This window comes from Rhinolophus ferrumequinum, chromosome 24 (assembly GCF_004115265.2).
Source record: "Rhinolophus ferrumequinum isolate MPI-CBG mRhiFer1 chromosome 24, mRhiFer1_v1.p, whole genome shotgun sequence".
Classification (NCBI taxonomy): domain Eukaryota; kingdom Metazoa; phylum Chordata; class Mammalia; order Chiroptera; family Rhinolophidae; genus Rhinolophus; species Rhinolophus ferrumequinum.
In genome coordinates this window covers 43,454,217-43,481,755 of record NC_046307.1, presented here as the reverse complement: position 1 = coordinate 43,481,755, position 27,539 = coordinate 43,454,217, and the positions used below count along the sequence as shown (strand labels likewise).

Here is a 27,539-nt window from a genome sequence, read left to right as displayed (position 1 = left end):
ATCAATAAAATTATAACTTTTTTGGACCAGTGAGCAAGGATCCAAAGAAAACTACAATCTATTACCACTATCATTTCACAGAAAAGCTTTTTAACACCAAAAGCAAAAGTAAAAGAGCAAATTTCAGAATAAAGACCAGTCCTGGCCAAAAAACGACGGTAAGCAACTTAGTTCACTAACAAACATACGGTAATTCCATGCTACAGATGCGTACAAACACACCGGCTTTCACTCTGCCTGGGCCTTGTCGGGGCTCCCAGAGCAACAGGAAGCCATGTCCGACAGAGGACACCAGCTAGAAAGGCTCCAGCAGCACACGTGGCGTGGACAGAAAAGGAGGACCACAGCAGAGACATCAGGGCCGCCTACACAGCGGTCCTTGGCAAGGCTGCAGACCCCACCCCAGCCCTGCACGGACCCAGTGAGCCTTGCCGCACTGGAACTGACCACAACTCTCTAGAACTGGAAGTGGTTCAGGAGACCTGACCCCTTACAACTGTGTCTACACTGAGCACTGCCAAGAACTTGGAACAAAGTGAAATAAAACTAGAATCAGAGTAAAACTGTAAAAATCATGGCAGAGTAAAACTGTAAAAATCACCCCATGGCAGATGGAAGCCAAGATCTGCAAATGGCCCCCACAGTCTGAGACCATGACATACCCAGTCCTTCGCTCACGGCCATGGCTTTCCCGCCAGGCTGACCAAGGACCGGTGTTTACAACACAGCCTTCCCATGTGTTACCCCTTCAGGGGAACCAGCAGCTGGCTGGAAAATCAGTGCTCGTGCTCTCAGGCAGTCTGGGTTTCCCCCAATTAAATGAATGAAGCGGCTTCCGATCCTATCGTTAGCGTCTGAGCTCATGAATGTGACTGCCACACCGAGCACCAGACCCACTCTGGGTGCTGATACACCAGACTTTTAAGTGGGACAGTTCAGGGCCAGACAACGGCTTCCAACTACCTTCCCAAACTGTGAATCCCCACATTAGAGATCTGGGGAACAGCCAGCTGGCCTCCAGGCTGAGGAAACACTGGCCCGCCTCAGCTACAGGAAGTCCTCACTGCGTGTCATCCACAGGTTCTGAGACTGAGCAAAATGACATGTAATGAAACCAGCTTTACCACAAGCTAATTGATATAAACAAAAGTTCCTGCGACATTTCATCAATGTCACCACAAAACGACATTATTCGAGGACCTGCCGTGAATGGAACTTGAACCAGCCTATCTAAGGTCAGGACTCTTTACCGAGAGGCCCCTATTACAGCACGTGGCACTCACCTAAACTATGTGGAACTTGAACAGGTCCTACCTAAGGGTAAGCATCTTTACTTATGAGACCCCAGTGCCAACATTTAGAGAACCCTATACCGACACACGGCACTCACCTGCACCACACAGAACTTGAACAGGCCCCCCCCTGAGGACAGGTATCTTCGTCCAGAGCCCCCACCCCGACACACGGCACTCACCTGGATACTCTGCTGGTACTGCATCTGCAGAGAACCTTGGGCAGAGGTGGAAACATCCAGTCCAACTCCTCCTTCCACTCGCTGGGAAATGAAGTTGTTCAAAGATCTCAGGGAGGACAGGACAGTGGTGTTTTCCCCCAGGTCTTCCATGGCCACGTCCCTTGTGGAAGAAGAGAAGGGAGAGGTCACAGCAAGCCTTTCTGTACAACTTCAGCTCTGCCAGCGGCCCAGAGACACCCCCCGCCCCAACGCTCTCTCAGAGCCTTTAAAACAGTCCAGTGTCCGTAAGCACATTCTTCAGGGTTATCTGGGAGCCCACACTGCTGATGTGCCAGAGGAAATGGAGGCATAAAAAGGCAACCCGCCACGCCACTGACTGTCAGTGATGACCTGCACACCAGCAGGACAGACAGACAGCTCCCAGGAGACGGTGGTCAGCAGTCAGGCGGTACATCTCCCACTAAGCACTCACAAAAAGCTAGCTTCTGGGACTCGGAAACAACGCGCCCAACACTGGCAATAAGGCTGATGGTGAGCACAGCAATGCTAACTAGCTGCTAACAATGACGTTAATAAATTACTGCTATTTTCACCCGTTTACCAATAAAAAGGTGTCTGACACGTACAGGGCAGCAAGACTCCTCAAGCCTGTTTCCTCATCTGTAACTGAGGTCATGAAACCCACGTTTGCAAGTAGTTGTGAAGATTACAGTGTCTGTAGGAAGTCTTCAAGTGGCAGACGGTGCAACTATTGACACCGTTTGACTGTCATTCTGCTTGTAGTCTGACATACGACAGCTCAATCTTCACCACAGGTGGACGAATTAGGTCTTTTTGCACGTATTTTAGAGATGATATAACACAAGGCTTCGAAACGTTCCAGAACTGAGTTTGGAACCTGGGTCTGTGGCTCCAAAGGTGGAGTGTGCTCCACAGCCAACGCGTAGAGGGCTGAGGACAAGCACCAGCAAACGACCTGCACCCCCAAACCTGAGCTTATGATGGCCTCACACCAGCCTGTCCACAGCCCTGCCTGATGGAGGAGGGGGGCTCCCAGGCACAGCCCAAAGGTGTGAATTCCTACAGGTGATGACTTTTTTTCTCTCCGGAAAAGCTGGCTCTGATTCCCCGAGTATTCCGTGGAAAACACCTCCCTCCCAAAAAAGACAGGTGAGGCATGTCAGTTTGATTCTGAATTTCCCATTTCACGAGCGCCTGGCCTGGCACGCAGCGCCCGCGCCTCCTCCCTGCACATCGCACCTGTTCTCTCCACCGCTCTTCCTACCACAGCGGAGAACGACCGCAACAGGGGGCACGGGGGCCGTCCGAGTGCGGGCGCCCGCAGGGGCAGGCCTGCCCGGCGCGGGCGGGCGGCAGAGCCGTGCCCCGCGGAGCCCACACTCCGGCCGGCCGGGAGCCCCATTAGGCCAGGGCCACGCTTCCCGCGCAGAGGGGACGAAATGCGGCCAGTCTGTCCTCTCCGCACGACGCGCCATCCCGTGAGAGCCGCGCAGGCAGCACTGGGGTGAACCGCGCACGCTGTCAACCGCCGCGGCTCGGGCTAAGGCGGCAGCTCCCACTCGGTCCTCGGGACCCCGAGCCTCCGACCTTCCGGCCCCCCCACCACTGCATCTCACCTGCTCCCCGCAGGCCCCGCCACCCCACGGCCGGGCCCTGCGCCGCCCGACACGTCCCCCGCTCGCGCCAGCGGCCTCTGCCTCGGACGACGCGCAAGCTGCCGCTCCGCCGGGGCGCGGGCGCGGGGCGGGTGACTCCCCGCCCTCCACGGGCACGGGCAGGAGGCCGCCCGGCCCGGAGGACGCGCAGGGGAGGCTGCGGCGCGGCTCTCCCGGGAAGCGCGGCTCCGGGAGGCCGCCGGCCGCCTCGGCCCCGGCAGCTGAGCCCCCGACCGTGGCTGCCTGCCCCGCGCCCTCTCCGGCCCCGCCGACACCGGCCACGCCGGCTGCTCCTTCCCGCAGAGGAAGCCCGGGGGCCGCAGGGACGCCGAGAGAAGCGGGGCTCGGGACGACGGAGCGGGAAGGCCGCACGGGCACAGGCCGAGGGCGCGGACGGCAGACGCGGGGCGGCGGGGACGCCGACGGGGCGCCGGCTCCGGACCCGGCCGGGGCGAGGGCGCAGGGGGCGGCGCCCAGCCTGACCTCGGCCCGCAGCCCAGCGCCGGTCCCGGCGCTCGGGGCCGCCCCGCACCACAACGCCCACCCCCGGCGCGGCCCCGCCCGGCTCCCGGGCGCCCACCCGGGCCCGGCCCCTCACCTCGCCTCGCCTCGCCTCGCCTCACCTCACCGGCCCCGTCAGCGCGCGGCCGCCGTCGCCGCTCGGATCTCCCTCCTCTCCTCGCGTTCCCGCGCACCGCGAGACGTGAGGCTGAGCTCTCGCGAGACCTGGGCGCGGCTGGCCGTAATGCTCCGGGGCTGCGCACCGGCCGGTCCTGCAGGCTCCGCGGAGGCTCCCAGATCCGCGCGCCGCCGGGGAACCCGGGTCCGAGAGGGCTCGGAACCCAGGGCCGGCCCACGGGGCCAGCGGGCTGCCCCAGCTCCACGCAGGACAGGCTTCCAGTAGGGCGGCTGCCTCGCGCCGTATTCTGTAGAATAGCACCGCCCAGGGTCCTCGTAGGGCCAAACTTTTGTCCAGGCTTGGCTAGTCCCAAAATCTTGCTAGCACAGTATTTACTTGAATGAATGCGTTCTTTCACTTGTATCTGGAACCACTGGGAAAAGCAAACTGCTATGCTCCTAGACTGCCCTCCCACGTCGAGGCGCGGGCTCCCGTCTAGGTCCCCTTTGTCCGGGGCACAGGCAGCCGACGGCCAGTGGCCCCTCCTGGAATGACTGCAACCTCGGTCTGTCCGGGAGCACGTATCCCGCCCGGTTTTTGAATTCCATCCCCTCCTCCTGCCCATCCCGGGCTACGGACTACGTGCCCAGCGTCTTCACTGAATTCCCTTCTTCCAGAAGACAAAACAAATTTGTGTGGCCGGAATCAATGGGATGGGGAGAGCTTGTGGTGCTGGTAGAACAGTGTTCCCTGGACTTAAGTAGCTGGCTGCAATCGAAAATGAAAAACAAAAAAACTGCTGCCTGCAGCCAGGCAGCTGGACCAAGCTGGGACCCTGATGGAAACTCCTGGGCATCCTTTCCCCCACTGCTCCTTGGGATTCAATCAGCATCATAGTTGATAAACTCTACTAGAGGGATGAGCACACCTCCAGGAAACGGCTATGAAGAAACCAGAAATTAAAAAAAAAAAACTAAAAGCATGGAAATCCCTTAAGATAATACAATCTATATTCTTTTATGAAGCTGTACAGAGTTCCTGGAAGAGTAAAAGAAAATAAATCAACACCACATCGCTGCTTGCTTTGGCAATTACTTTTACTGTCTAGGGAGCCTGGAGTAGTACAGCAACGTGTATTTCCAGCAAAAATGAAAGCGCACCCGCCCCACGCATAAATTCATACCGAATGTCTGCCCTAATTGCTCTGGGAATTCTTGCTGCTTAACAAACTGATGTGTTTCCAGATCATTCACTAGAGAGATGGAAATTAATCCCCAGATTGAAATTTCAGGTTTTTCCGCATAATACTGTATAGCCAAACAACAACTGGAAACCTGTGTTGTGCTCTCAGAGCAATGGTGGAAACCTGCTTCTCTGTAATTAGCTAAGTCTGTAAGATGAGCAAGTAACGTGAAGGTGTTCATGTCTATCTTCAGCTCTGCCTCAGCACAATCATTTTTATCCTTCCCTCAGTCTGTTTTTTATCGTCTGTCATGGCCACTGAATATAGTCTGTCCTATGTTTTTGTTTTCCAAAAGGTCCCCCACTTATCCTGCCTGCTGCATCCCAGATCTAGCTCGGACCTCGCCCCACCCCACATTTGCCACATTTCAGGAAAGCGCACAGCCTACATATGCAGCGAAAAGGACCAGAAATGGCAGAAGAAACCTCAGTTCTTCACAGACCCCTTTGCTCTCCGGTATTGTGTGGCCAAGAGGTATACCTCTGATGATTCTTTCCTGCTGGCCTCTGGTTTCACAGTCCTCGTGTTCTGGAATTCCTCTGTCAGTCTCCTCTGTAAGCGATGGCTCTGACTTCCAGCCCAGGTTTTACAAAGGAGTGTTCCCCCAGGGAGCAGGATGTCTGGGACCATGTCCAGGAGGGACAAGCACAGGCCAATGATCCTGTCGTGATCAAGGCCCCGGATCCCTGTGGCATTGGGTGCCATGTCACTCAGAATCACATCTGCTCTCCCACCAGGAAGCAGTTCTTGGATTCTCTGGAAGGTTCCCGGGTCAGTCACATTAGCAGGGCACAAAAACGTTGCTCCTTCCAGGGGTGATATGTGAAGAAGATCTACCCCAAGCACAAAGCCAACAGGAGCGCTGGCCTCTAAGGAAGGAATGGTGAGTGCATTATTTATTTACACCCTGAATCTTCCCACAAAAATACATGGAACAAAGTAATAAAGTCAGGACCAAGGAAAAGAGCTAATGTGCAAATATGTGGACACGGATCTTTTCCCACTTTCTATACATCCTACAAAAATACATGGTGGGAGCCGGCCTGGTGGCTCAGGCGGTTAGAGTTCCATGCTCCTAACTCCGAAGGCTGCTGGTTCGATTCCCACATGGGCCAGTGGGCTCTCAACCACAAGGTTGCCAGTTCAATTCCTGGAGTCCCACAAGGGATGGTGGGCCCTGCCCCCCTGCAACTAAGATTGAACACGGCCCCTTGAGCTGAGCTGCCACTAAGCTCCCAGATGGCTCAGTTGGTTGGAGCGCGTCCTCTCAACCACAAGGTTGCCGGTTCGACTCCCACAAGGGATGGTGGGCTGCGCCCCCTGCAACTAACAACAGTAACTGGAGCTGAGCTGCGCCCTCCACAACTAAGATTGAAAGGACAACAACTCGACTTGGAAAAAAAGTCCTGGAGTACACACTGTTCCCTCAATAAAGTCCTGTTCCCCTTCCCCAATAAAATCTTTAAAAAAAAAAAAACGCATGGTGGAGGAATGATGGTCCTTCACTCCCCAGGGCCAGAGAGGCAAAGTGACTGCCCCAGAGCGGAAGGCAGACCTGGGGCCACACCACAGGACTCCACTCCAACTCTGATTTCATTTCACTCCCCGAGGCTGCTCTCCCTAAGGGTTCTTATCTCTGAGTGCATTTCTTGATAAACTAAAACAGAAAATGACACACTAGTATATCAAGTGCCTCTGGACTAAATCAACAAATCCATTCTGCAGCTTAATCCAATTTCTTTACATGTAGAAACTGCTAGAAACAAGCCGGGGGGGGGGGGGGGAGGGGAGATGCAACATAAGGTCCAAACATTGCTACCTTGCCCGTATTTGAGTAACAACAGTTGTGAGATTCAAGGTCACCGTTGCACCTAAAGCAACTTGCTGCCTGCACGACTGCTGTCCCCAGACTCCACCTCCCCTCCTCTCAGGCGGCACCCATATTCAAGACCTCAGTCTTCACAGGCCCTGGCACCCACTCTCTGCGTCGCTTCCCTGCACTGAGGGCTTTGCTCTGCTGATACCCCTCAGGGTTGATAAGGGTACAGTCATAGATTTGCTAGTTCAGTCTGTTTAGTAAAAAGGCTGCTCCACTGGGGGAGGAGGGAAATGTGTGTTTTATTTCTATCTAAAGATTAGAAGTCTAGGTATTTTGCAGAGCACATTTTCCAAAGGTGCAAACCCTCCATTCTCAGCCCTGTTCAGTGGGACATCTGACATCTCACTCAGGTACTTATACCCTCTCCTTCAACACCCAATTTTACAACCTCAGGTGTCCACGAAAGGCAAATGGGGTGCAGTTTTGCAACTTCTGGGAGAGAAAGAAACCGAGTCACTTTATGCACACTTTGTTTCTGCCATTTCTCCCTACAAGTTAAACTTGGCCCATTCCTGCTTTTCCTGAAGGGCAATTGAGGAACAGGAACCACTGAAAACAGCTGTTAGCAGGTCTAGGGACAGGCTACGGTGGCAAACAGAACTGAAGTTTCTGACAGTCATTCACTTAGTCAAGGATATTCGAGCTAAAAGCTTTCGAAGCTGTTCTCGAGCCCCCCAGCCATGTGGTGGGGCCAAGGCATGAACCAACGGAGCGGAGGTCCCAGGCCAGCACTTTTAGCAGGTCACCAACCTCTGAGCCTCGATTTTCTCATTAGGAAAATGGGCATAAATGTCCCCACCCTAAGGTGTTTGGGAGAGGTCTTTGTGAACTGTCACATGTCGCAGAACACCAGGTCATGCAGCAGCCTCAGACTTTACAGAAGGTACCAGGTGACGAGGGCACCCCCTGCAGCACTGGCATGCTGGCAAGAGCCTGGAAAGCTCCCCGGGAACACAGTAGCCATCATCTGCAGCCCCACACAACTGTTCAAAAGGAAAGCGCTTTCCGGTTGCATGGGAGGCTGGTTTGTTATTAACCAGGGGGGCTGTTTTTATAAACAAAACCCTAAAATATAAGACAGATAACCGCTGAGTCCCTCAAGTTGAGCCAGAGTGGAAATCCGGAGCCACAACCACAGGGCTAAGAGGCCCTAGCAGGACCCGGGCCTGGAGACCTGAGGGGTGCATCAGGGGTACTGTCGTGAAAAGCTGTCTGTATGCCATTAAGTAAAAAAAACAGCTCATTACGGCTCCCGGCAGCAAGACTGTGGGAGAAGAGCATTCTGAAAGGAGGTATGGATGACATTACGTGTGCAAAAGCCTATTCTGGAAGGACGCACCCCAGCACCTTCACGTACCTATCAAGGTGGTGTGATTTCGGGTGGTTTTAATTCTCATGATGCCTTTCTACCTTGTCTTTCACATTTAAAATGCCAGTGTCCTATTTTTATCGTTACCACTAAACAACCAACCCCTCCGTGCCCTCTGCCCTCTGTCTGCTGGCTGCCCTCTGCAGACTCCAGACTCGTGGTGGCCCCAAGAGCAGCAGGAGGCCCACCTGTGCCTGCGGCGTTGACTTTCTGCACCGCTACCTGGCTCCACGCACCGGGAGCCGCTCCACAGTCCAACACCCGGAGGCCAGGCCGCAGGATCTGGTGCCGCTCATCCACCTCCAAAAGCTTGAAGGCGCTTCGACACCGGTAACTCTCCACCTTGGCAGCCTTCACAAACGGGTCCCTCAAGTGCCGCGCCAGCCACAGGTGCTCGGCGCCGCTCCTAGCCTTGCAGTGACGCCCAGCAGTGTGGAGGCTCTGACGCTGAAGGGAAGCCCACGCCAGCAGCTTCCAGGAGCTGATGAGAGAGCAAGGGAACAGGCAGGTAGCAGCTTGGCATCGCGCACACCCACAGGTCACAAGCTGAGTGGGGGCCGTGGTACAGCCCGGACATTCCTGGAGGTGGGCGCAGAAGCCCAAGACGGAGGCACGTTGACAAGGCCACAGCCAGAAAGCAGGTGTTATGGGCTGGACTGTAACCCCCCCAAAACTCATGTTGGAGTCCTAACCCCCCAGGACCTCAAAATGTGACTGGTGTTTAAAGAGGTAATTAAAGTAAAACGAAGCCATTACGGTAGGCCCTCATCCAGTAGCACTGGTGTCCTTACAAGAGATTAGGACACACATGAGCAGAGGCACAACCACGTGAGGACACAGGAAGGAAGGAGAGCCACCTACAAGTCAGGGACCGGCCGCAAGAGGAACCAGCCCTGCCAGCCCTTGATGCCGACAGCTAACCCGCCAGCTCAGCAACACAATAAATTCCTATTGTTTAAGCCACTCAGTCTGGCGCCTTGTCATGACCACTGAGCTAACGCAGCAGGCAGCCGCCCTTCAGTCACCAAGTGTTTTTCTCTCCTGAAGGAAAACTCTGATATCAGTGACAGTCATTCTTTGTATCAACCACGATTTTCCTGGCACTGCTTCACAGTACTACTGATAAAGTGAAGAAAGTAACTCTCTCACCTCGTACAAATTCTCACTGGGCTCTGAGAGACTGAGAAAACCCAGGGAGATGGGCCCTTCCCTAGTAAGCAAGGTGGGGGGCTAGCAGAGCCGGACCTGTCACATTTCTCAACAAAATGGAACTCAACCGGTGTGGACAGCTGAAGGGCAACATCCAAGTCTCTTTGGAAGTTAGGCTTTTAACAGTTTATCAACTGCCAGGAGCTATCCATACCTCCCTTTCTTGAACTCTCAGACCTGCAAAATAAGTTCTAGATCTATTTTTCCGATGGAAAAAAGCCACCGTTATCCCCTCGGCTCCAGGCTGAAGCCCTTTCAACACCAAAGCATGTTGACAGGATTTGGAGACAATAACTCAGGAATTTCTGCCTTCAAAGGGCATAGAGGGTCTCATGGAAGAGGGGACACAGAGTGGTCGTGGGCACCAGGACTAATCCCAGGTTGGGGAGGACGGAGGCATGTTACACAGGCTGACTGGGCAGCTGCCTTCCAGGCCCATCCCACACCCTCAGCCTCATCGGCTTCTCCTTCCGCCAGCGGCCTGAAACCCTGCATCCGGGCCTGTGGTGCTCTTCACAAGCTTCACTCTACCTGCAGCCGCCCCTCCCCTGCCCCCTCTTCCTAAAACCCTCTACAGCTCGGCCCTCTCGTCGCCCCTCGGACCCTCGCCGGCTGTGTGCTTCGTGTTCGCAGTCCGCCTCCGGCCACCTCTCGGGCCCACCGAGTCCGAGCCAGGACGGAGGGGGGATCTGCGCCCCTGCGGACGAGGAAACCTGGGCGGGCCCGGCCCCTCCCGCCTCCCGCACGCCAGCAGCCGAGCTCCCGACCGCGCGCGCACCACCGCCGCGCTCGCCCGCCCAAGCTCACCCCGCCATGGGCGCCACCCGCTCGCGCCGCCGGAAGTGCCGGCTTCGCTTTGGGCCCGAGGACACGCCCCCGGAAGCGGCGCGCGGGTTCAGAAGGCGCGCGGAACGCGGACCAGCTGAACCGAGAAACCCGGGAGCTGGGGAGAGGAGCGGAGAGCGCGGGAACGAGCCAGGTTAGGGGTGGGCGCTGGGGGCGCTGGGGCCCGGGTGGCCAGGGAACCTGCATCTGCCAAGCCCGCGGTGTGCGTGACGAGCCTGGTGCTCTACGGATATGGTCTCTGTCACCCGTGGAAAGGGGCTTCAGTTTCCAGATGACCGACTCAGAGGTCGCGAGGCTAACAAGTGGGCCTGCCCGGCCCGGCTGCAGGTAGGCTTTCCGAGGAGCTGTGGGCCAACCAGACTGGACATCCAGTAGAGCCACGTGTGGGTCCTGTCTCCGCTGTGTGATCCAGGGTCAAACTTAGACTCTCTGAGCTTCAGTTTCTTCGTCTGAAAGTGGAGCTAGCAAGTCTTAGTTCATGGAGTTGTTGGGTCTATTACATGGGATCAGGTTTGGAAAGAAGTATATGGTCAATTCTTAATATTTGAGAGCTGAGGTTCCTCGTATCCTCTTCCTCCTCACCATCCCAGTTTACTGAGGAAGCCAGCACTTTGGGAGGGCACAGGTCAGTGTGCAGACAAACAATGCAGTCCTGAAGGGAGGCTCAATCAGACACCCACTTCTCCTGCGTGACCTACCCCACCCCCAGGACCCAGCCGAAGGTCCCTTTTCTCAGACCCCGTAGGATCTGATCCTGATCCTGAATCCTGCCTCTCACCCCCTGTGGCCCTCAGAGCACGAGATATGTTCAGTGGGCCCAGGCTGGGACAGGAAGGGACCGACAGGAACTTGGCCCTTGTCCTGCAGCAGTGACGCAGGCCTCCCCTGAGTATTTCTCTGGACCATGCACATTCTTCAAGCGGGAGGGCCCTGTGGTCCCACAGCAGCAACGGTTGTGAGCACGTGAATTGCTGTGGGCCTCGCCTGGTGGACTCTGCATTTCCTGGGGATAAGGAAGCATGTCACCACAGAGGCGGAAGCCAAGTCCCAGAAAGGAAAAAGCCAAAGCCAAAAGCCTGCCCCAGAACCATTGGATAAACTGATGGGTATCTTGGTTCCCGTTGGGCACGGGGGCTGGTCTGCCCTCTGGCTTGTGCAGACAGGCTGCACACAGAGCTAGACCCGCCCTGTGCCAAGGAGTGGGGAAGGGAAGGTGTAGCCATCGCCTGACCTGCTGCCTCACAATCTGAGGGCCAGGCTTCTTTCTACCCCAGGTCATTTGTTCATTGGCCGGCTTCCCCTGCCCGCCTTCTACAGCACACTTCTGTTCTACCTGGCCCCTGGCAACCACAAGACACATGCTTCCATCCACACCCTGTCGCACTAAGTCAGGCTGACCCGGCCCTCTTGCCTTCCTCCTAGAACTCAAGGTGACTATGGGCGCATCCAGGCTCTACACCTTGGTCCTGGTGCTGCAGCCTCAGCAAGTTCTCCTGGGCATGAAGAAACGAGGCTTCGGGGCCGGCCGGTGGAATGGCTTTGGGGGCAAAGTTGAAGAAGGAGAGACCATTGAGGACGGGGCCAAGAGGTGAGGGAGGGACCAGCTTCTGCAGGGGGTAAGGATTCCAGCTGGAGAGCCAGACCCCCCGGTTCCAGCATCCAGGGCCTCACACTGCCCTCCTGATTGAGACCAGTCCGCTCCGAGGACCGCATGGCACCACGCTGACCCCAGGGCCTTCTAGTCAGCTCCAGGAGCTCTCTCCAGGACCCCTGTCTCCTCTCCCAAGGGGCACTGGGGAACCAGCCCGGAGGGTAGGATGGGTAGGATGGAGCTAAGGGTTAGGACACCCTCAGACAACGGACATTGTGCCCCTTCCCTGCGGGTGAGAGGGGCAGGCCGGATGGTGCATTCTAATGTAAGGGGCAGGCTGAGACAGGGCCCAGGGCCCAGGGCCTCCAGCAGCAGACGGGCTTCATCAGCCCCAGGCCCTGCTTTATCCACTGCACTGCCCTTCTGCCCTTTTCGGACCCAAAGTGGCCCCGGTTCAAGGGCCTCACTCAACTGTGGGCTCAGGGTGGCGTGTGCTAGTGGTCATCCCTTCCAGAATGTGCCCAGCGTCCCCAGAGGAGGCCACCACGCCCCACGCCCACCAGCACTGGGGTGCTGCTCAGTTTACTGTGTTACTCACCCTGTTCTGCAGCTGCCGTCCGGGGGACGGCACTCAGACACATGACCAAAACGGCGGCAGTGTCACCTCCGGCTGTCGAGTCATCCAGCCTGTGAAATGGAGCTTCAGCTGCCACCGAGGAGATTGTCATTTCACACACTACCTTGTGCTCGGCGGAGTCACCAAAGTTAGTCAAACATTGAATCAGGAGATGACATTTTTAAAAACAAGATCCAGCAGCCTGCTGCCAGAGGTGGGCGAGGCCCCACTAAGCACTTCTGCTACTTTAATTGGGGAGCCATTTGCTCCCCCCGCCCCCAAGTGAAGATAACACATTCAGTTTCTTTTAGGTCAAGTCTAATTTTCATTAACCATCTCAGTGAATAAATTCCAGCTGAAATGGCAGCAGGCGGAATTGGTTCCAGGTCTCACAGGAAGGTCAAGGTGGACTCCAAGCTGAGGGCATCTGCTTAAATTGGCTGTTTAATCCAAGAGTGTGTGTTTAATGCACAGACTGGTTCCCTGACTGCTCACTGCAGGCCCCAAAAGTCACTGCATCGTGCTCCTACCCTCACGTGGAGATCAAAGCTAAAAATACTTTTACATCCAACTATAAATGGTCAGACATAATTAGAACACTTACAGAAACAAAAATAAATATAGGGCAGTGGGGAAGTGAGAGTCTCTAAACGGAGGCACAGACTCTGAGTTTCACGGTTGCAGCGGTTTTGGGGGTCCCCAGAGTCCCAAGCACAGGTCTTCCAGAAAGCTCTTGCCGAGTGACCCACAAGCAGCCCTAGGGGGGGGCGCATGCCCAGGAGCTTGTCACGGTGAGGATGTGGTGATACCTGATGTGTTGCCAAAGCTCATGGCAGGGGTTTCCTGATGAGCTGAAACTTGATTGTGCAACAACCAACCATTGAGAAACTGGCTAAATTCCTTGAGGTGCAGAGTATTGCTCAGCTGTGTGTGAAAGGCACAGGTCCAAAGTGTGTATGATGTGTCTGCAGTTTTTACAGAGGTGTACAAAGGAGAAACGTTGAAATGGTAACAAGGTTCCTTCTGAGTGATGAATCCAGAAGTGCTCGCAAGACTGTATGCAATGAACATCTAATTGGAAATGTTTTTAAATAGGTGATGGCACCGGCGTGTTTAGGGGGTATCCTGGCTGTGCTGGTGGTGAGATGGACCCTCCCCCTCCCGCACGCACAGCCATCCTGGGAATGGGGGATGCAGGGAGAAAGGCAAAGCGCCGTGCCCTGGGACCAACCGCAGAAGAGTTGGCTGGAGGGGTGAGGGGTCTCGTTGGTGGAACAGAAGTTAAAACAGCAGCTCCGCCTTCGGAAAGAGACAATAGGAACCTGCAGTTTGATCTTGTGCTGAGAGCAGGGATGAGCAAGGACGATTCTTTGGGCAGAAAGGCTTCCCTTCAGGGCCCCCATGGGAGAGCAGGAGCCAATGGACGGGCTGTGGGGTTCCCAGCTCTCCCAGCAGCACCTCCTGCAAGACCGCCAAGCAGCTGAGCTCAGCCAGGCCTGGCCTGCTGTGTGGGCCAGAGCTGTGCTCACCGGTAAGGCCTGTGAACCCCAAAGCAGCAGTTGTCACAACCCTGACTCCTTCACAGAACCTCTGAACAAATCAGTTTCTAAAAAGGTCCCAGATAACACGAAGCTCTGCCGCGTGGGGAGCCCCTCTTGTGGTCCCAATGACAGCCCCTACGGGTTTCCAGCACAGGCTGCTCGCTCTGCGGCTCCCTGGCCCCACACGGATACAACTCCCCCATTCTCCCAGCGCCATTCTTGGGGTTCTGCTTTAGCTGTCACCTCTCTAGCTGTCACCTTTCCGACCGGCTCGTCGCAGGGAGCTGCAGGAAGAGAGTGGTCTGACCGCGGATACACTGACCAAGATGGGCCACATTGTGTTTGAGTTCGTGGGTGAGCCGGAGCTGATGGACGTGCATATCTTCTGCACAGACAGCGTCCAGGGGACACCCACAGAGAGCGAGGGTGAGTCCCAAGGCCTGTCCCTTCTCCGCGGTGAGGAGCCGGTCCCCGGCAGCTCCGCCTCCTCTCCATCCCTGAGAGGCCGGCTCGGCTCGCGCCAGCACCCAGCCCTGAGCCCTTCTAGTCTGTGCAATGTCACGACAATCAGGTGTAAAAGTTTGTCACGCTCCTCACGCAGAACTGCCCCGTGCATTCCTCATAAAGTAATTTTAAACCTGCTATTCCTTGCCACCCGCTACAGAAATGCGGCCTCAATGGTTCCCACTGGACCAAATCCCCTTCGCTGACATGTGGCCGGATGACTGCTACTGGTTTCCCCTCCTGCTTCAGAAGAAGAGGTTCCACGGGTACTTCCTGTTCCAGGGTCAGGACACCATCGTGCACTATACGCTGCGCGAGGCAGACCACGTGTAGAGGCAGAACCAACCCCACCCCCACCCCGGAGAGAACCAGCTGCCGAACAGGCACCCTGTTAACTCCCAAGCACCAAAACACAGCCTAGGACTTTCAGTCCTAGGAACATGATCAGATGGGAAAGAAAATAAATACCATTTTTACCTTCTCAACATTCCTCACCTAGCCCCACCACAGCCAGCCTGGCCCGTCCTCAGGAAGCCACTAGTTAGGCTGGGGTGACCCACGCCACTGGAAACAGGAGGGGAGGAGATACAGGCCCACAGATAAAGGGGACAGGTCTTCTGACTGTCCCCTCTGTGGACTGCTGGTAGAGGGGTGGCCAGCATTGATTTGCTCACTGCCATGGACTCTTGTTGGGATCACGGAGCTGGGCTAGTGGGCGTGTCCTCTCATGACCCCCTTTGTGATTAGAGTAGGGGAAACTGAGGCACAGGGCCCAGGCTAACGCATCATAACCTAGCCACCCTCAGCCCAAGAGGACAGGGCCGTTTTGGTCCCGATTTCTGACCACAGTGGGGGTTTGGGGGCGTAAGGGCACCACCCATTGACACAAAGAACTAAGAACTTTACCCAACTTTTATAAATGTTTAATAGTCCATGTTAGTTTATTGATGAAAAATCTGGGAATGCAGACCGTCTGTAAACAATTCCAGTTTCTTGGGTGTGGTAGTAATCGTAATTGGTTCCTGCAGCCTGATAAAGTGCTTCACACATAAAACTAGCACAGCAAAGCAGGGGGAAAGGCCTCTGACACCCAGCGGCTCAGGGCTCAGATCTCGTCTTCCCTTCCAGCTCTGCATCTTCGACCAATGACAAGTGTGTGTCCTTGGTCACCACTGAGGGAGCTGGGGGCAGGCTGCTCCCACCGCAGGCCTGGCAGAGGCAGTGCTGAGTTTCACTCCAGCCTCCCCAGAGTGGCAGGAAGGCTCCCATTGGGATGATGCAATCGGTGTCCTTTCCACCAAGCGAGGCAAGGCTGTGGTGGCACATGGGACAGTGCTGGCAGAAGGGCGGAGTGCAGTGCCACCTGCCCTCCCAGCCTCCACCTTGCGGCTGGAAGTGGCTCTCTGCACCCTCCCCAGGACAAAACAGCAGAAAACTCCACCCTCCAGCTGAGAATCCACCAACAGCCCCAGCTCGGGGCCCAAAGGAAAGCTTTGTGGGAAAAGGTGGGCTCTGCCATGCCCAGCTGACGCGACCTTCCCTACGTCACTCCCCAGCATCTTCCTGTTGACATGTACAGTGCCCAGGGTGGGAGGGGTTAGACTAGATAGCAACCCCCCAGATGAGCCTCTGAAAATGTGGTCAGGGCCACCCAAAAACCTGCACCTCGGCTCACCGCAGGGAGACACCACCAGGAGCAGAGGCTGGCGGGAAGTTCCCTTTATAAAAACAAGCCCTTGGTGCTTGAATTCTCCAGTGACCTGTAAGTAGTACCTTAGCCTGCATGGGACACACTGCCTAACACCCCCTCCAAGCTGCTGTCCCCAGAGCGAGAGCTGTGCCTGTCCTCCCTGCCCCCCACAGTATGGCCTGCTTGGGGTGTCTGTAGTTCTCCACTATCCAGTGGTGGCCTGTCCCTTGCCACCCACAACTGGCCCCAGGCAGGTGAGCCACAGCCACTGAAACGACAGAAGAAGCCTGTAGGTCACGCTTTATGGCTCAAGTGTACACAGTGCTGGGAGGGGCCAGCCCTGCGGGGCCGTTCAGATCTGCTCAACGCAGCTGAGAACCTGTTTCCACAGAAGGATCAAAAGGCAAACACAGCCCCCGAACAGCCCCCGCCTGTCAGGCTCTAGGGGGCATGCTGCCCGGCCCCCCTGCCCAGGAAGGCACATGGCCACAGCAGGGCCTCAGGCTGGGCAGCACAGCTGGCCTCACCCCACAGCCAGAACTGCGCTGGACACAGATGCGTCAGCCTATCCATGGTGCAGTCACCCCAGAGCCCCCGCCTGCATCTCGGGGTCCTACATGCCCCCAGATGACACATGCGGAAGTCAGACCCATAGCCGACAGAAAACCCTGACTCAACCCTGTCCTCTCCTGGCTCCCAGGACAGCCCTCCAGGGTACCCGAGGGGCCAGTGTGCTCCACGTTCACACAGATGGGACTCAAACCCCCCAGAGCTGCCGCAACGCGGGTCCCCTCAGCCCCTTGAAGCAGGTAGCTGGGCCTGCAAGTTCAGAAGAGAGGCTGGGAGGAGGGTTCTCTTCACCCAGAAGTGGGGTCGCGTTAAAATGTTCCCACAGCAACAGATGTGGGAACAGATGTGGGAGGCGCGCTCCCTCCCCTGCTCTAACTGTCCAACGTCAAGGAAGGGCAGCTACCCAACAAGGACAGAGCAGCTCCTGGCACTTGGACCGGCGGCAGAAGCACCAGGTCACCTTGTCTCCCACACCTCAGGGGCACAGTGTGCCTGTGCCTGTGTGCGCACGTGCAGGGAGGGTCATGGGACAGTGCCCTAGAAGCCAGTCCCAGGGCACTCAGTGGAGCTCATCCCCTGGAAATTCACGATTTGTGCACCCAGAGAGCCCCAGGTCCCACCTTCTTTCTGGCTCCTGCTGCCACCCACGCACCTCCACCCAGGGCCATCTGCTGGCCTCACTGACCAGTTACCTGTCTTGCCTATGGTGTCCATAGGGTTTCAGCAGCCCTCTCCCGGCTCAGCTAATCCAGACCCCTCCCGCCATCCCAGCACATGCCCCCAACACCATCTGCTGGGAAAATCATCCTTGCCACCCTGCCCTCTGGGTATGGGGAGAAAACCAGGGCACCTTAACACTTCTCACCAGCAGACTAAAAAGGTCCAGGGTCGGGGACAACCACAGCAGACCCTGCAGGGACACTCAGAGGCCTGGGGTCATGCCCTCGGCCCTGCACCCCACACGGGGAGGGGAGCCATGGCACCTGGCCCCAGGGCCTGACATCAGCTCTTGTGCTTGAGGGGCGGCAGCCCAAGGGGTGTGGGGGGACAGCCGCCACCCAAAGGGAATTAAACAGGGACACACCATTTGGAAATAAGTTTTAGTGAGGGCACCGGGAGCTCTCGCCCCGGGGTCCTCTCGGCACTAGTGAGGAGACAGGCCATCCCTTGGGGACCTTGGCGGAGTCAGGGTGCTGTTGGGTCCAGCGAAGAGGCAGTGGAGCTTGGGCTTCAGGTCGTCCCAGACCTTGCTCATCTGGAGGAGACAGAGGAGAGCAGGTGAGCCAGGTGGGGCAGGCGTTAGGCCCACCCCTAACACACCAGTTCTTCACACGACACCAACCACACGCTTCGAGACAGCCTGTCTAGTGGCTGGGTGGGAGGGGACAAGCCACCACAGACCTGTGTGTCGCCTCCCGCAGAGCCGCCCTTCCCACTCCCTGCTCTGCAGCCCACTGCAGCCCACTCCTCCAGCAAAGCCCAAATAAAGGGTGGGCCCAACATCAGAGGTCCCTCTGGCCCCTGCGCACAAGACCAAAGGGGCACAAGTCTGTTAGACGGGAACCTTAAGAATCATTGTTGCATCATTTCTAGCACGCTCTCCAACACCTTTGCAAGCGCTGGCCTTCTGGCTCAGTAGGACAGACACCAAGACAACCTCCACCAAGTGACCACACAAGCGAACGAAATGCAGCAGAAACGACATGCCGCCAGCGCCTGCCGAGCACTCAGTACCCAGGTTGACAAAGGGAGACTGTGGGCACGAGAAGCAGGGAGGCTCTGGCAGTGGGCAGCCTGTCCGAGATCAGCACTGGTGGCAGAGTGGCTCATGTGACAACAGAAAAGCAGAGTGTGGCCCGGTGACCGTGCACATGAAGCAAAGTCGTGTCCATGTCACGAGACGGGACTAGTCAGTCATCTACAACAGGTAATTTAGGGTCAGGGTCCTGACGACATGACCCTGGTGGGACACACACTCAGCTGCTGTCCCCTAGGCATCTATCCTAGTCACCTGGTGTCCCCTAGGCTGCTCCCATCCCAGTCACCAGGTGTCCCACTAAAAGCACAGCTTCCTGAATCCTGGCTCCCAGGGAGTCTGAGTCAGGGCTGTGGCAAGATCTGTACCCCACAATCTGAGTGTTGAATGAACACTCCAGGTGGTTGTGGCACCAGAGTCTCGGCTACCCACTGACCCCGTCAGTCACAACCGCCTTCGGCTACATTGGTAACTTCCATCTCCTAGCCAGTAACACGCTCTCCGAGCTGTGCCAATGACCTCTCTGAACGACAGATCTGAGTTCCTTCCATGCACTGCTCACAAAAAGCTCTCTGGCCCCCAAGCAGAGCTGCAGCATGGAAGACCCCCACCCCGCTCTGCCCCGCCTTGCCCAGGCCTCCGTCGGGACAGGAGAAGCCTGTTCCTCTCTAGCCTGCAGACCAGTCAGGGTTTCCCATTAGCCTGCATAGTGCCTGGTGACAGGGATGGCCTGGTCCAGCTGTGCGCCCAGCACAGCCACAGACCTGTCACAGAGTGGGTACGTGCAGCCCAGTTCCCACTGAATCCCCAGGCCTCTCGGGGAGGCTGAGATGGTCGTATTTCATGCCATTTTTCAGAATGGGAAACTGGGCCATGGAAGTTAAATGCCCCACCAAAGCCGTAAGAGCTCACAAGAGTCGCAGAGCTGGGATTTGAGACAGGGTTTTAGAAATTCTGAGCCTAAGCTCCCCACACTGTGTCAGGGAGCTGAAGGTGGCAACCAGCAGATGCACCCTCTCAAAAGGTGACTGTGACCCCAGGGTTACCACAAAGGAACCAGGATAGACCAAAACAGAAAGCAGGAGAGTGCGGAAATGCACCGAGCCAGCAAACATAGGACTGGACAGGGATCTCCTCGTGAGGGTTTCTCCAGCCCTGGCCTGACACAGGACCCCAGGCTGTTTGGCAATGGACACACATGTCACTGTTTGAGAAGGGCGAGCCAAGACCCAGCGACAGAAGCTAGAGTAGATGGCTTCCAATAATTTGGGCAAGTGCTGCTGCAGCCGACAACGTCTCGGGACGACAACGTTCATTTGTCCCCACAGGCTCAGGAGCCCCCATGTGGTGAGGCTGGCCAGGATTTTCAGGGGGACATGCCAGCTATGGTCCCCTACCTGCACTCTGATTCCCACCATCTGTCCTCTCTACTTCTCCCAGTTCCTGGGGATCCTGCGTGCTCTACCTGACTTTGGGGGTTCCTCAGATGAGAAGTGGTTCCTGCCCAAGCTTGCTCTGCTCCTCCCCCCACCCTTCCCCCGGACCATGAGAACAACCTCCATGCCAGCGCTCTGGCCACGTGTGAGACTAGATGTAGACGATGCTCTCCATCCCGTGCTCAGCCCAACCCCACCAACTTTCCTAACTCATTCTTCAAGGTCGCTTGTGAGGGCTGCCAGGCTTGCAGGAGGGGCAGCGCAGAGAGAGGGGCGCGGGGCGCGGGGCGAGGAGCAAGGGGCCCCACCTCCTTGTGCCCTTGGATCTGGGAGTTGACGAAGGCGCCCAGGATGTGGGAGGTGAGGGGCAGGTACGTGTGCACCAGCTGCATCTCCTGGTGCAGGCAGTACAGGGAGAAGTAGTTCCGGAGCTCCATCGTCTGGATCGCGTTCTCCTGCTGCAAAGCAAAGAGGTTCCCTTGCTCCCGGCCTGGTGGACAGTCACGGCCAACACAATGCTGTCCTCTGGGGCCCCGGGGCTCCAGCCCTCCCTCTGTGTAACTGCCACACAGCCCAGCCACGCGTCCAGAGGCGCCGAGGGAACACCGCAGTGCAGCTCCAGCTCCAGGATCCAGCAGAGCCAGGAGTGGCAAGGCCCCCAGGAGACAGGACCCAGGCCACCGCGCTGTGCCCCGCCCCCAGCACCTCCACGATGCGTGACTCCAGCTGCTCCACGGACTCGGGCTCACGGCCATGCAGGGCGGTGCTCATCTGCCTCTTCATTAAGGTGTACTTGTGCAGGGCCCGCTGCTGCTTGTGCAACACGCCCTTCTCGTGCCGCTCACACAGGTCCTGCGGGAGGCAGGGGCGGCGCTGGGACAGGCTCCTCCTAAAAGCCCACTCACACGCAGCCCCGCTCGCTGCACGCTCAGATGTGCTCGTGGCATAGCACCTGGAGCAGCGGGCCCAGGCTCTGACCCAGAGGGGGATCACGGTGTGAGTTGGCGCCACAAACCAAAACCCCACGTGAAACAAGCTGCGTGGGCAGGGCCACAGCCCAAAGCACCACGCAGCGCCCGCCCAGGGGAGATGACACGGGGGGCACTGCACAAGGCCGTCTTCCCGACTCCTGTGCCACTGCCCTGGCGCCACACCCGGTAAGATCACAGGACCCTCAGAAGCTCCAAGCCTGCCAGGGAACAGCCCAGACTCACTCTGTAGGACTGCAGCAAATCCAAGAAGAGGTTCAACTTCTCCACCACATCGTTCTCTTCCTGTTTGCCCTAGAAAACGAGGGTAGGTCGAACAAGGCCAAGCTCACACAGGACGGAGACCCTGCCGGGGAGCACACGCTACAGCTTGCCCTTCCCCACAAGCACCAGCTAGCACTGCAGAACAGACCCCTCCCACACAACAGCCCCCGGCCACCAGGCAGAGAAGACACAGAACCCAGCAGTGTGACGAGAACAAGGGCCTCGGCTCCCAAGGCCACCTGCCCACTCGTGCTCGCCATGCAACACTGCATGTCCTTCCAGTGTTCCGAAGCAACAGCTCCCCGACACGCACACCAGGAGAGTGGGGCACTCCCACCCCCGTGGCCGCCAGCAGCTCTGCCGTCACTGCAGGAAGCCAAGTTTCCACTTGAAGCTGGGAGCTTATGAGAAAGGGGAAGCAAATGGGAGGGCGGTTGTGGGACTGAGGGAGTCCTGGCAGCTCTAACAAGGGAAAGGTGCACAGGCCCAGAGGGGACAAGGGACGGGGACAATCTCAGCTGCAGAGGGAATGCACGTGAAAGATGCCAGCTGACACAGTGAACAAAGACGTGTTAGTGCTTAGGCTAGTACAGGAGATGAAAAGGGGCCACCTGCGGCCACACTGCATGGCACAGAAGGGGAGGGCCTGAGAGGCGCTCGCGTCTGGATCCACATATGCGTCTGCACACAGGCGACAGACACAGCAATCGAGACAGACCAACAGATGTGTGCGCAGAGCCGCACGGCTTATTTCTGAAACCACAGAGGCCCAAAGTGGATTAAGGGGTGGGGGTGGGGGCCCTGTGGGTGGAATGTGTATCCCTGGTAATGAAGAGAGGTGGTGAGGTCACCCTCTTGGAGTCACCCACAGCATCCTGGGGACAGTTATGTGACCAGTTGGCTCGCACCTCTCCCAAGTACAATGCCAGCTCCTCTGGGAAGCCAGGTGTATTTTACAGCCCCTAGAGCTCCAGCCATGGCAGACGGGAGAAAGCTCATGCCGTAAACCACAGGAAGGGTGCAGCCAGAAGAAAGCAGAAGACGAGAAGAAATGAAGAGGACCAGTCCAAGGGGGGTACACACACTGGCCTGGGAGCCAGGTGCTCCTGCCCAGGCTCTGGCACCAACTCGGGGACCCTGGTCCCTCAGGCCCACTGAGCTCAGAGGTTCCAGACCGCTCCACCCCACTCCCACAGCAGATAATCTATCCAATAAGGTTAAGGCAAGTCCCCACTGGCCACAGGTGCCCTAGGTCCTCTGGACTGGGCAGAGGGGCACAGAATGGAGGTCCAGCCCCCTGTCTGTAGCAGCGGGGATTCAGGAGTCCCTGCTGCTCATGCCATTTGCTAACAAGTCCCATTTCTAGTTCAAGCTGCACAAGACCCTACGCCAACCCAAAATCACACATCCTGTCCCCATAGAACAAACAGCCCCACGTGAGTCTCATTTGTCTGGCCAGGCTCGTTATCTAGGTCTCCTAACAGATCTGGGAGAAGAAAACCAGGACACGTGAAAACAGAATTAGGAAAACGTGCCCTCGATGTCTTTATTTGTTCAGCAAGAGTGAAATGGAACTCTAGCTGTGTGGGAAGTCCTGATGGGTCATTTGTCTGACCCAGTTTCATGTTAAAACTATTAATTTCAATATTTGGGAAATGGCTCCTCTTCAGACATTAATTTCAAAGCATCATTCATGAAAATCAGATCAGAGAACCCCGGCAAACTACAAACTTGTACTACATCAGAAGCCTGACCTCTCCCCCTCTTCAAGGTGGAAACATACCGTCCAAGACTGAATCTTCTTCTTGAAAAGACACTGGAAATAATCCAGTTAGGGATTTCTATGCGTGGGGATTCGTCCCCCTGGCCCAAACCCCACAGGCTCCCTGTGGAAGAGGGACTGCAACCAGAATACCTTCATTTTCATGTTTTGCAGACTGAGCTTTGAGTAGATTCATCAGATTAAACTAAAAGTATTTTTAATGATCTAGTCTAATCCGTTTGCTTTTCATCAATGGGCAAACAGGCCCAGGGACCAAAGTAACCTGCATGAGGTCCCAGCACAAGACCCTGCCAAGCACAGACCAGGCTGCCCTGAGCTCGCCCGCCTCTCTCCACGGCCTCGGTCTCCCTCCACGGAAACACAGGCACCTGTCAGACCTGGGATGACCCAGGTCCAGTGCCAATTCTGAGAGGCCAACACGCCCCACACTGTTTCTGAAGGGAACGCACAGGCACCAGGACCACAGAGAAAGAAAACCCAGGACTTTCCAGACCAGCAATGAGCTCACGTTCTCATCTCAGCCCTGACAAACGTCCTGGGCACTGGCGCGCCCCAACTTGCACCTGAAAAGCCCCCAGTTCCAGTCACGGAGCCCCCACTGCTGCCATGGTTCTCAGACTTGCCACTAAGTGGCTTCATCTCTCAGGCAACCAGCGAGGGCTTCCCATCACATTGGTTGAATCCATTTAAAACCATCCACTCACAGCCTAAAGACCATTTCCCCAGCAATCAGGCAGCCAACTCTCACTCTCAGAATCAGATAAGCTGTACAGCAGAAAAGCTCCGATAAACCCTCCTGCCTGGAGGAAACACTGCCTTCAGATGAACCGCGGGTGACTATAGGCTCTTTGCAGGTTTCTACAAGTAGCACCTGTGCGTCCGGCCAAAGCGCTTGCAGAGGTCATCAGGTACCTAGTGTGACAGAGGGAGGGAGCCTCTCGAGCACTGGAGCTCGAGTGGCCAAATACTGATCTGGTCCACCCAGAAGTCAAGTGCAAGATGACCTTTTCAAGGACGGATTCTAACTTCTCAGCAAAGTCTCAAGAGACCAGAAGCCCATTTATTTTTGTAAATCAGCAACCCTCTGAAGAGCGTAAATGGCCGTGGAGAGCCACCCGGAAAGATGGGGACGTGCAGTCCCAACCTGAGGGCAGCGGTCCACACGCTCAGGACTCAGAGCTCTGGGAGCGTCCATGTGAGGAGGAGACGCTCCCACGGGTACACACACACACTCGGGACGGGCACGCACACACTCTCACTCACCTGCTGTGCAGCCTTGTCAGCGAGCAGTGCAAATTCAACAGACAGGCCTTTCAGTGCGTGTTTCAGGGACCCCCACGTGCTGCTGTGCAGAGTGGCCCAGGAGGGGAGCGGTGTCGTGTCAGACCCTAAAGCACTGAGGACGATGGAACGACCCACTCAAGGCCTGGAAGATGACCAGCAGCCCAGATGACACCTCTCCTTGCCCGAACACCGTGTCATCCCAGGATGACCAACTCCCTCCTGACCTAGAGCCACACTATCCCGAGGGGAAACCTGAAAGCCTGTTAGGAGGAAGGGATCTCGGCCCCCACACCTACTGTGCCTGCTCTTCTCCACAAAACCCCCACTGACGTGTGTGCGAGGGCAGGTCTGAGCAGCACATTTGGGAGACTGCTCCGGAGGGCGGAGTCCTGGCTCACGGCCCCGCCTCTCCCCCAGGGCAGTGTCCCTTCCTAGGTCAAATCAAGCTTTTCTATGTCTAATCCTGCCAATGGGGGAAATGACAGGAGACATTGGCAAGCATTCGTGTGTTTGGGAAGCCACATGTCTCTGCCCACATTCTCCACCTTTTTTCTTCAAATCTCCCATTTGTCCAACCCTCCTCTTCCCCATTTGGAGTGACAGGTCAGAAGGAGGGTTACTACGGTAGATGCACTGTCTGCTCCGAGCCCAGCACCAGTCTGAAGACCCCTCCCCACCTAACCGCCCGTGGACCCCAGCAGGGCCACCTGCCTTAACTCCTTCCCGAATATGAGAAGGTCAGCGGCATTGTCGATGGCCCTCGCCGCGATCCGCTCAGCCCGGTCGCGAAGCTTATAAAAGCTGTTGTAGATATTTCGGATCAACTCCCGGCTCACTGCGAACTGAGTCTGGATGTCAGCTGGGAGGAAGTCCTGACAGGTGAGGAGAGAGGAAAACTGGGTATCACCACACAGGGAACGCCTTTCAGCGAGGAAGGCCCACAGGATGCAGAACAATCCATCCGACTGAAGAGCCCAGGTCACGAGCCCAGAATCCCAAGTCCAGGTTGTGTGGAGACCAGCCCGGGACCCCACCGCTCTTCCTCCAATACCTACACAGGACCTCCCTCCTCACCTAAGAGAGAAACAGAAACATCACAGCGTGTACAGCATAGACACTAAGCTGGCGGGTCCCTGAGGCTATGCCTCTAGCGTCCACTGAACCTGGATCAAACTGGAGGCCCTGCCAGAAACACGCAGAGAATAATCTTCCAGCTCTCAAGGGTGAGGCAGAATTCTGAAAGGCTCTCCAGCCGAGGGGAGGCCTCTGCACTCCTCATTTACACCCCAAGAATGACTTTTTACTGGCTTCCATCTTAACTAGGACTATGTCATGCTTAGAACACAGAAAGCGTAGGAAATAAAATGAAGATAAAGGAGTCTGTATTTTCATATGGAGAAGCAGTTTAAGAAAGAAAAAACAATAGCTACCTTCATCTTTTTGAGAAAAAGACCAGATTAACTAAATTTTAAAATAATCGATGCAACAATTGATCCCCTGAAACCCGAAAAGCTGGTGACCAAGCACATGTGCACCTGTGTCGCCAAGAGCCTCGGGAGTCAGTAGGAGAGCCACGGGCTCCGTGCACAGACGGCCCCTCCTGCTCAGAAGTGTGCAGCCTTGGCCAGTGGCAGCCTCCCCGCCTGTCCCGTCGGCTGCACGTGGCTGCGACACCCATCATGTTACAGAGCCGTTGACACAAATGAACATGACAGGACTTTGACATAATCTTGGCACATGGAGGATACCAAGTAAACACTGTTAATTGTGAAAGTGATTACTGCCCTGATTAAGAGGGGAAGTCATAACTGAAAGTGGACAAATACCTTGGCCCGAGTAGCCAGCTTACAGTTCATGAATTCATCGCCAACACCCTGAGCTGATTCCTTTAACTTGCTCTGTACATCCTGCAAAAGGAAGAAAGGAAAACCTGACCCTCTACCTCTACCACAGCAGTCAGTGTGACACCAATGCAATTGGTAAAAAGCAGGATCCACTCCTCCCCCAAGAAAAATGCGTTTCCATATGTTCACTTTAACGTAAGTATTCAGTAATCTCTTCATTGTCTTTTGTTTGACATTTTTTCCATTGAGCTTAATTAAGCTTGAGGGCGGTGGTTGTCTGGAGACGGGAAAGCCTGACTTAACCCCAGCTCTGGAGTGGCGCCCTCTCTCCAGGAAAATGGTAGCCCATGTACAGACCCGGGACGTCAGACAGATGTCCGGTGCATTACGTCCTGTTAGGTCCACATGGGACACACCACAGATGGATGCTGAGGTCTCTCCTTCCCGTGAACAGCCCCACAGGACAGGCGACCCCAAGCCCCCAGGAGAGCTGACGGCAGAGAGGGCAGCACTCGGGGTCCCGAACCCAGCCTTCCGAAAGTCATGGTGTAAGAAGAGAAGACCCCTCACAGAGACCCGGGAATTACAGAGACCGTAACAGGCAGCTGTTTATGGGTCAGTGACCTAGAATCGCAGAGGTGCCATGAAGGTCATCTGTCCTAATCCTCTCATTTTACCAAAAAAGACAATGGAGTTGGGGAGGTTTGGGGGACGCCCTGTCTGTGTAACAGCCAGGGGAGCCCAGCGTGTCCTGAGCGGGACGTCACCCGGCTCTTCGCCCGCCGCACCTCCCCTGTCTGTCCTGAGCTGCTTACAGCTCAGCTCCATGTCCCTCCACGTTCCTCTGTGGCAATCAAGTTCCCTGTTCTAAGGGAACCTGCCCACCGCAGGGAGCAAAAGCCCCACACTTACTCCCCGCTCGCCCGGCAGGTTGCAGCAAGCATTCACTAAGCCAGTCATGGGTCTCCTAAAGGGGGCGGCACCCACAGCCCCCCGGGGGGGGGGGTCACAGTGGGAAAGCCCGCAGCCTTCTCTAAGGGTCAGAGGCCACTTCTGCTCTAGGAAGTGAGAGGGAAAGGAAGCAGAGCCCACCCAGCTCCGCCTCTGATCCTGGGCCTCTCTGCGCAGACAGGGTGCGGGCCCGGCCCCTTCCCAGGTCCCACCGGCAATGGGTCCTTGGCGCCCCCTCCACCCCACCTCGCAAGGAGAAGACCTCGTCCTAAGAAAAAGCTGACAGTCCTGGGGACAAGCTGCCTGCCAAGGGGGTTGTCTTCCTCCTCAACAGGGAATAAGCTTTGCCTCAGCTTCCTGACTCTCATCGACTGCATCACAGCAATTTGGAGGCAGAGACCGCCA

General features: G+C 56.4%; 4 protein-coding genes across 9 annotated transcripts in view; 1 reads left to right on the top strand and 3 right to left on the bottom strand.

Moving 5' to 3' along the window:
- Positions 1-3,925, bottom strand: part of MAD1L1 (mitotic arrest deficient 1 like 1) — a 284,873-nt gene extending 280,948 nt beyond the window's left edge. The window contains exons 1-2 of one of the 5 annotated variants that reach the window (XM_033096269.1): positions 3,774-3,925; positions 1,475-1,634 (exon numbers count right to left, since the gene is read on the bottom strand). In XM_033096269.1, coding sequence (XP_032952160.1) covers positions 1,475-1,624 — 150 coding nt within the window. In that variant the 5' untranslated portion in view covers positions 1,625-1,634; positions 3,774-3,925. Of the gene's footprint in view, positions 1-1,474; positions 1,635-2,100; positions 2,291-3,758 lie in introns of those variants that run through there. The other 4 variants (XM_033096268.1, XM_033096270.1, XM_033096267.1 and 1 more) reach the window with 4 other exon arrangements.
- A 906-nt stretch (positions 3,926-4,831) lies between these two features.
- On the bottom strand, positions 4,832-10,359 carry MRM2 (mitochondrial rRNA methyltransferase 2). Its single transcript, XM_033096001.1, has 3 exons — positions 10,277-10,359; positions 8,449-8,741; positions 4,832-5,881 (listed from the first exon to the last, which is right to left on the bottom strand). The coding sequence occupies exons 1-3, from the start codon at positions 10,282-10,284 to the stop codon at positions 5,439-5,441; spliced, it is 744 nt and encodes a 247-aa protein (XP_032951892.1). The 5' UTR covers positions 10,285-10,359; the 3' UTR covers positions 4,832-5,438.
- On the top strand, positions 10,354-16,670 carry NUDT1 (nudix hydrolase 1). Of its 2 annotated transcripts, none has more exons than XM_033096002.1 (4): positions 10,354-10,448; positions 11,738-11,903; positions 14,344-14,489; positions 14,728-16,670. In XM_033096002.1, exons 2-4 carry the CDS (start codon positions 11,752-11,754, stop codon positions 14,898-14,900), a joined length of 471 nt encoding a protein of 156 aa, XP_032951893.1. In that variant the 5' UTR covers positions 10,354-10,448; positions 11,738-11,751; the 3' UTR covers positions 14,901-16,670. The 2 variants fall into 2 exon arrangements, with proteins under 2 accessions (XP_032951893.1, XP_032951894.1); XM_033096003.1 differs by lacking the exon at positions 10,354-10,448 and adding an exon at positions 10,476-10,642.
- A 502-nt stretch (positions 16,671-17,172) lies between these two features.
- The window catches only part of SNX8 (sorting nexin 8), a 35,519-nt gene continuing 25,152 nt past the window's right edge, over positions 17,173-27,539 (bottom strand). The window contains exons 5-11 of the mRNA XM_033096000.1: positions 26,166-26,246; positions 25,051-25,211; positions 24,319-24,451; positions 21,234-21,302; positions 20,725-20,871; positions 20,328-20,477; positions 17,173-18,082 (exon numbers count right to left, since the gene is read on the bottom strand). Of these exons, the coding sequence (XP_032951891.1) occupies positions 17,972-18,082; positions 20,328-20,477; positions 20,725-20,871; positions 21,234-21,302; positions 24,319-24,451; positions 25,051-25,211; positions 26,166-26,246 (852 nt within the window). The 3' untranslated portion in view covers positions 17,173-17,971. The remainder of the gene's footprint in view (positions 18,083-20,327; positions 20,478-20,724; positions 20,872-21,233; positions 21,303-24,318; positions 24,452-25,050; positions 25,212-26,165; positions 26,247-27,539) is intronic.

Excerpts from the sequence above, each read along its gene's own strand:
- NUDT1 (XM_033096002.1), top strand. The coding sequence starts at position 11,752 with ATGGGCGCATCCAGGCTCTACACCTTGGTCCTGGTGCTGCAGCCTCAG. Across the intron at positions 11,904-14,343 it reads ATTGAGGACGGGGCCAAGAG|GGAGCTGCAGGAAGAGAGTG; the intron begins GTGAGGGAGGGA and ends GGCTCGTCGCAG. Across the intron at positions 14,490-14,727 it reads GACACCCACAGAGAGCGAGG|AAATGCGGCCTCAATGGTTC; the intron begins GTGAGTCCCAAG and ends CACCCGCTACAG.
- MRM2 (XM_033096001.1), bottom strand. Across the intron at positions 5,882-8,448 it reads AGTCAACGCCGCAGGCACAG|AGGCCAGCGCTCCTGTTGGC; the intron begins GTGGGCCTCCTG and ends TTCCTTCCTTAG.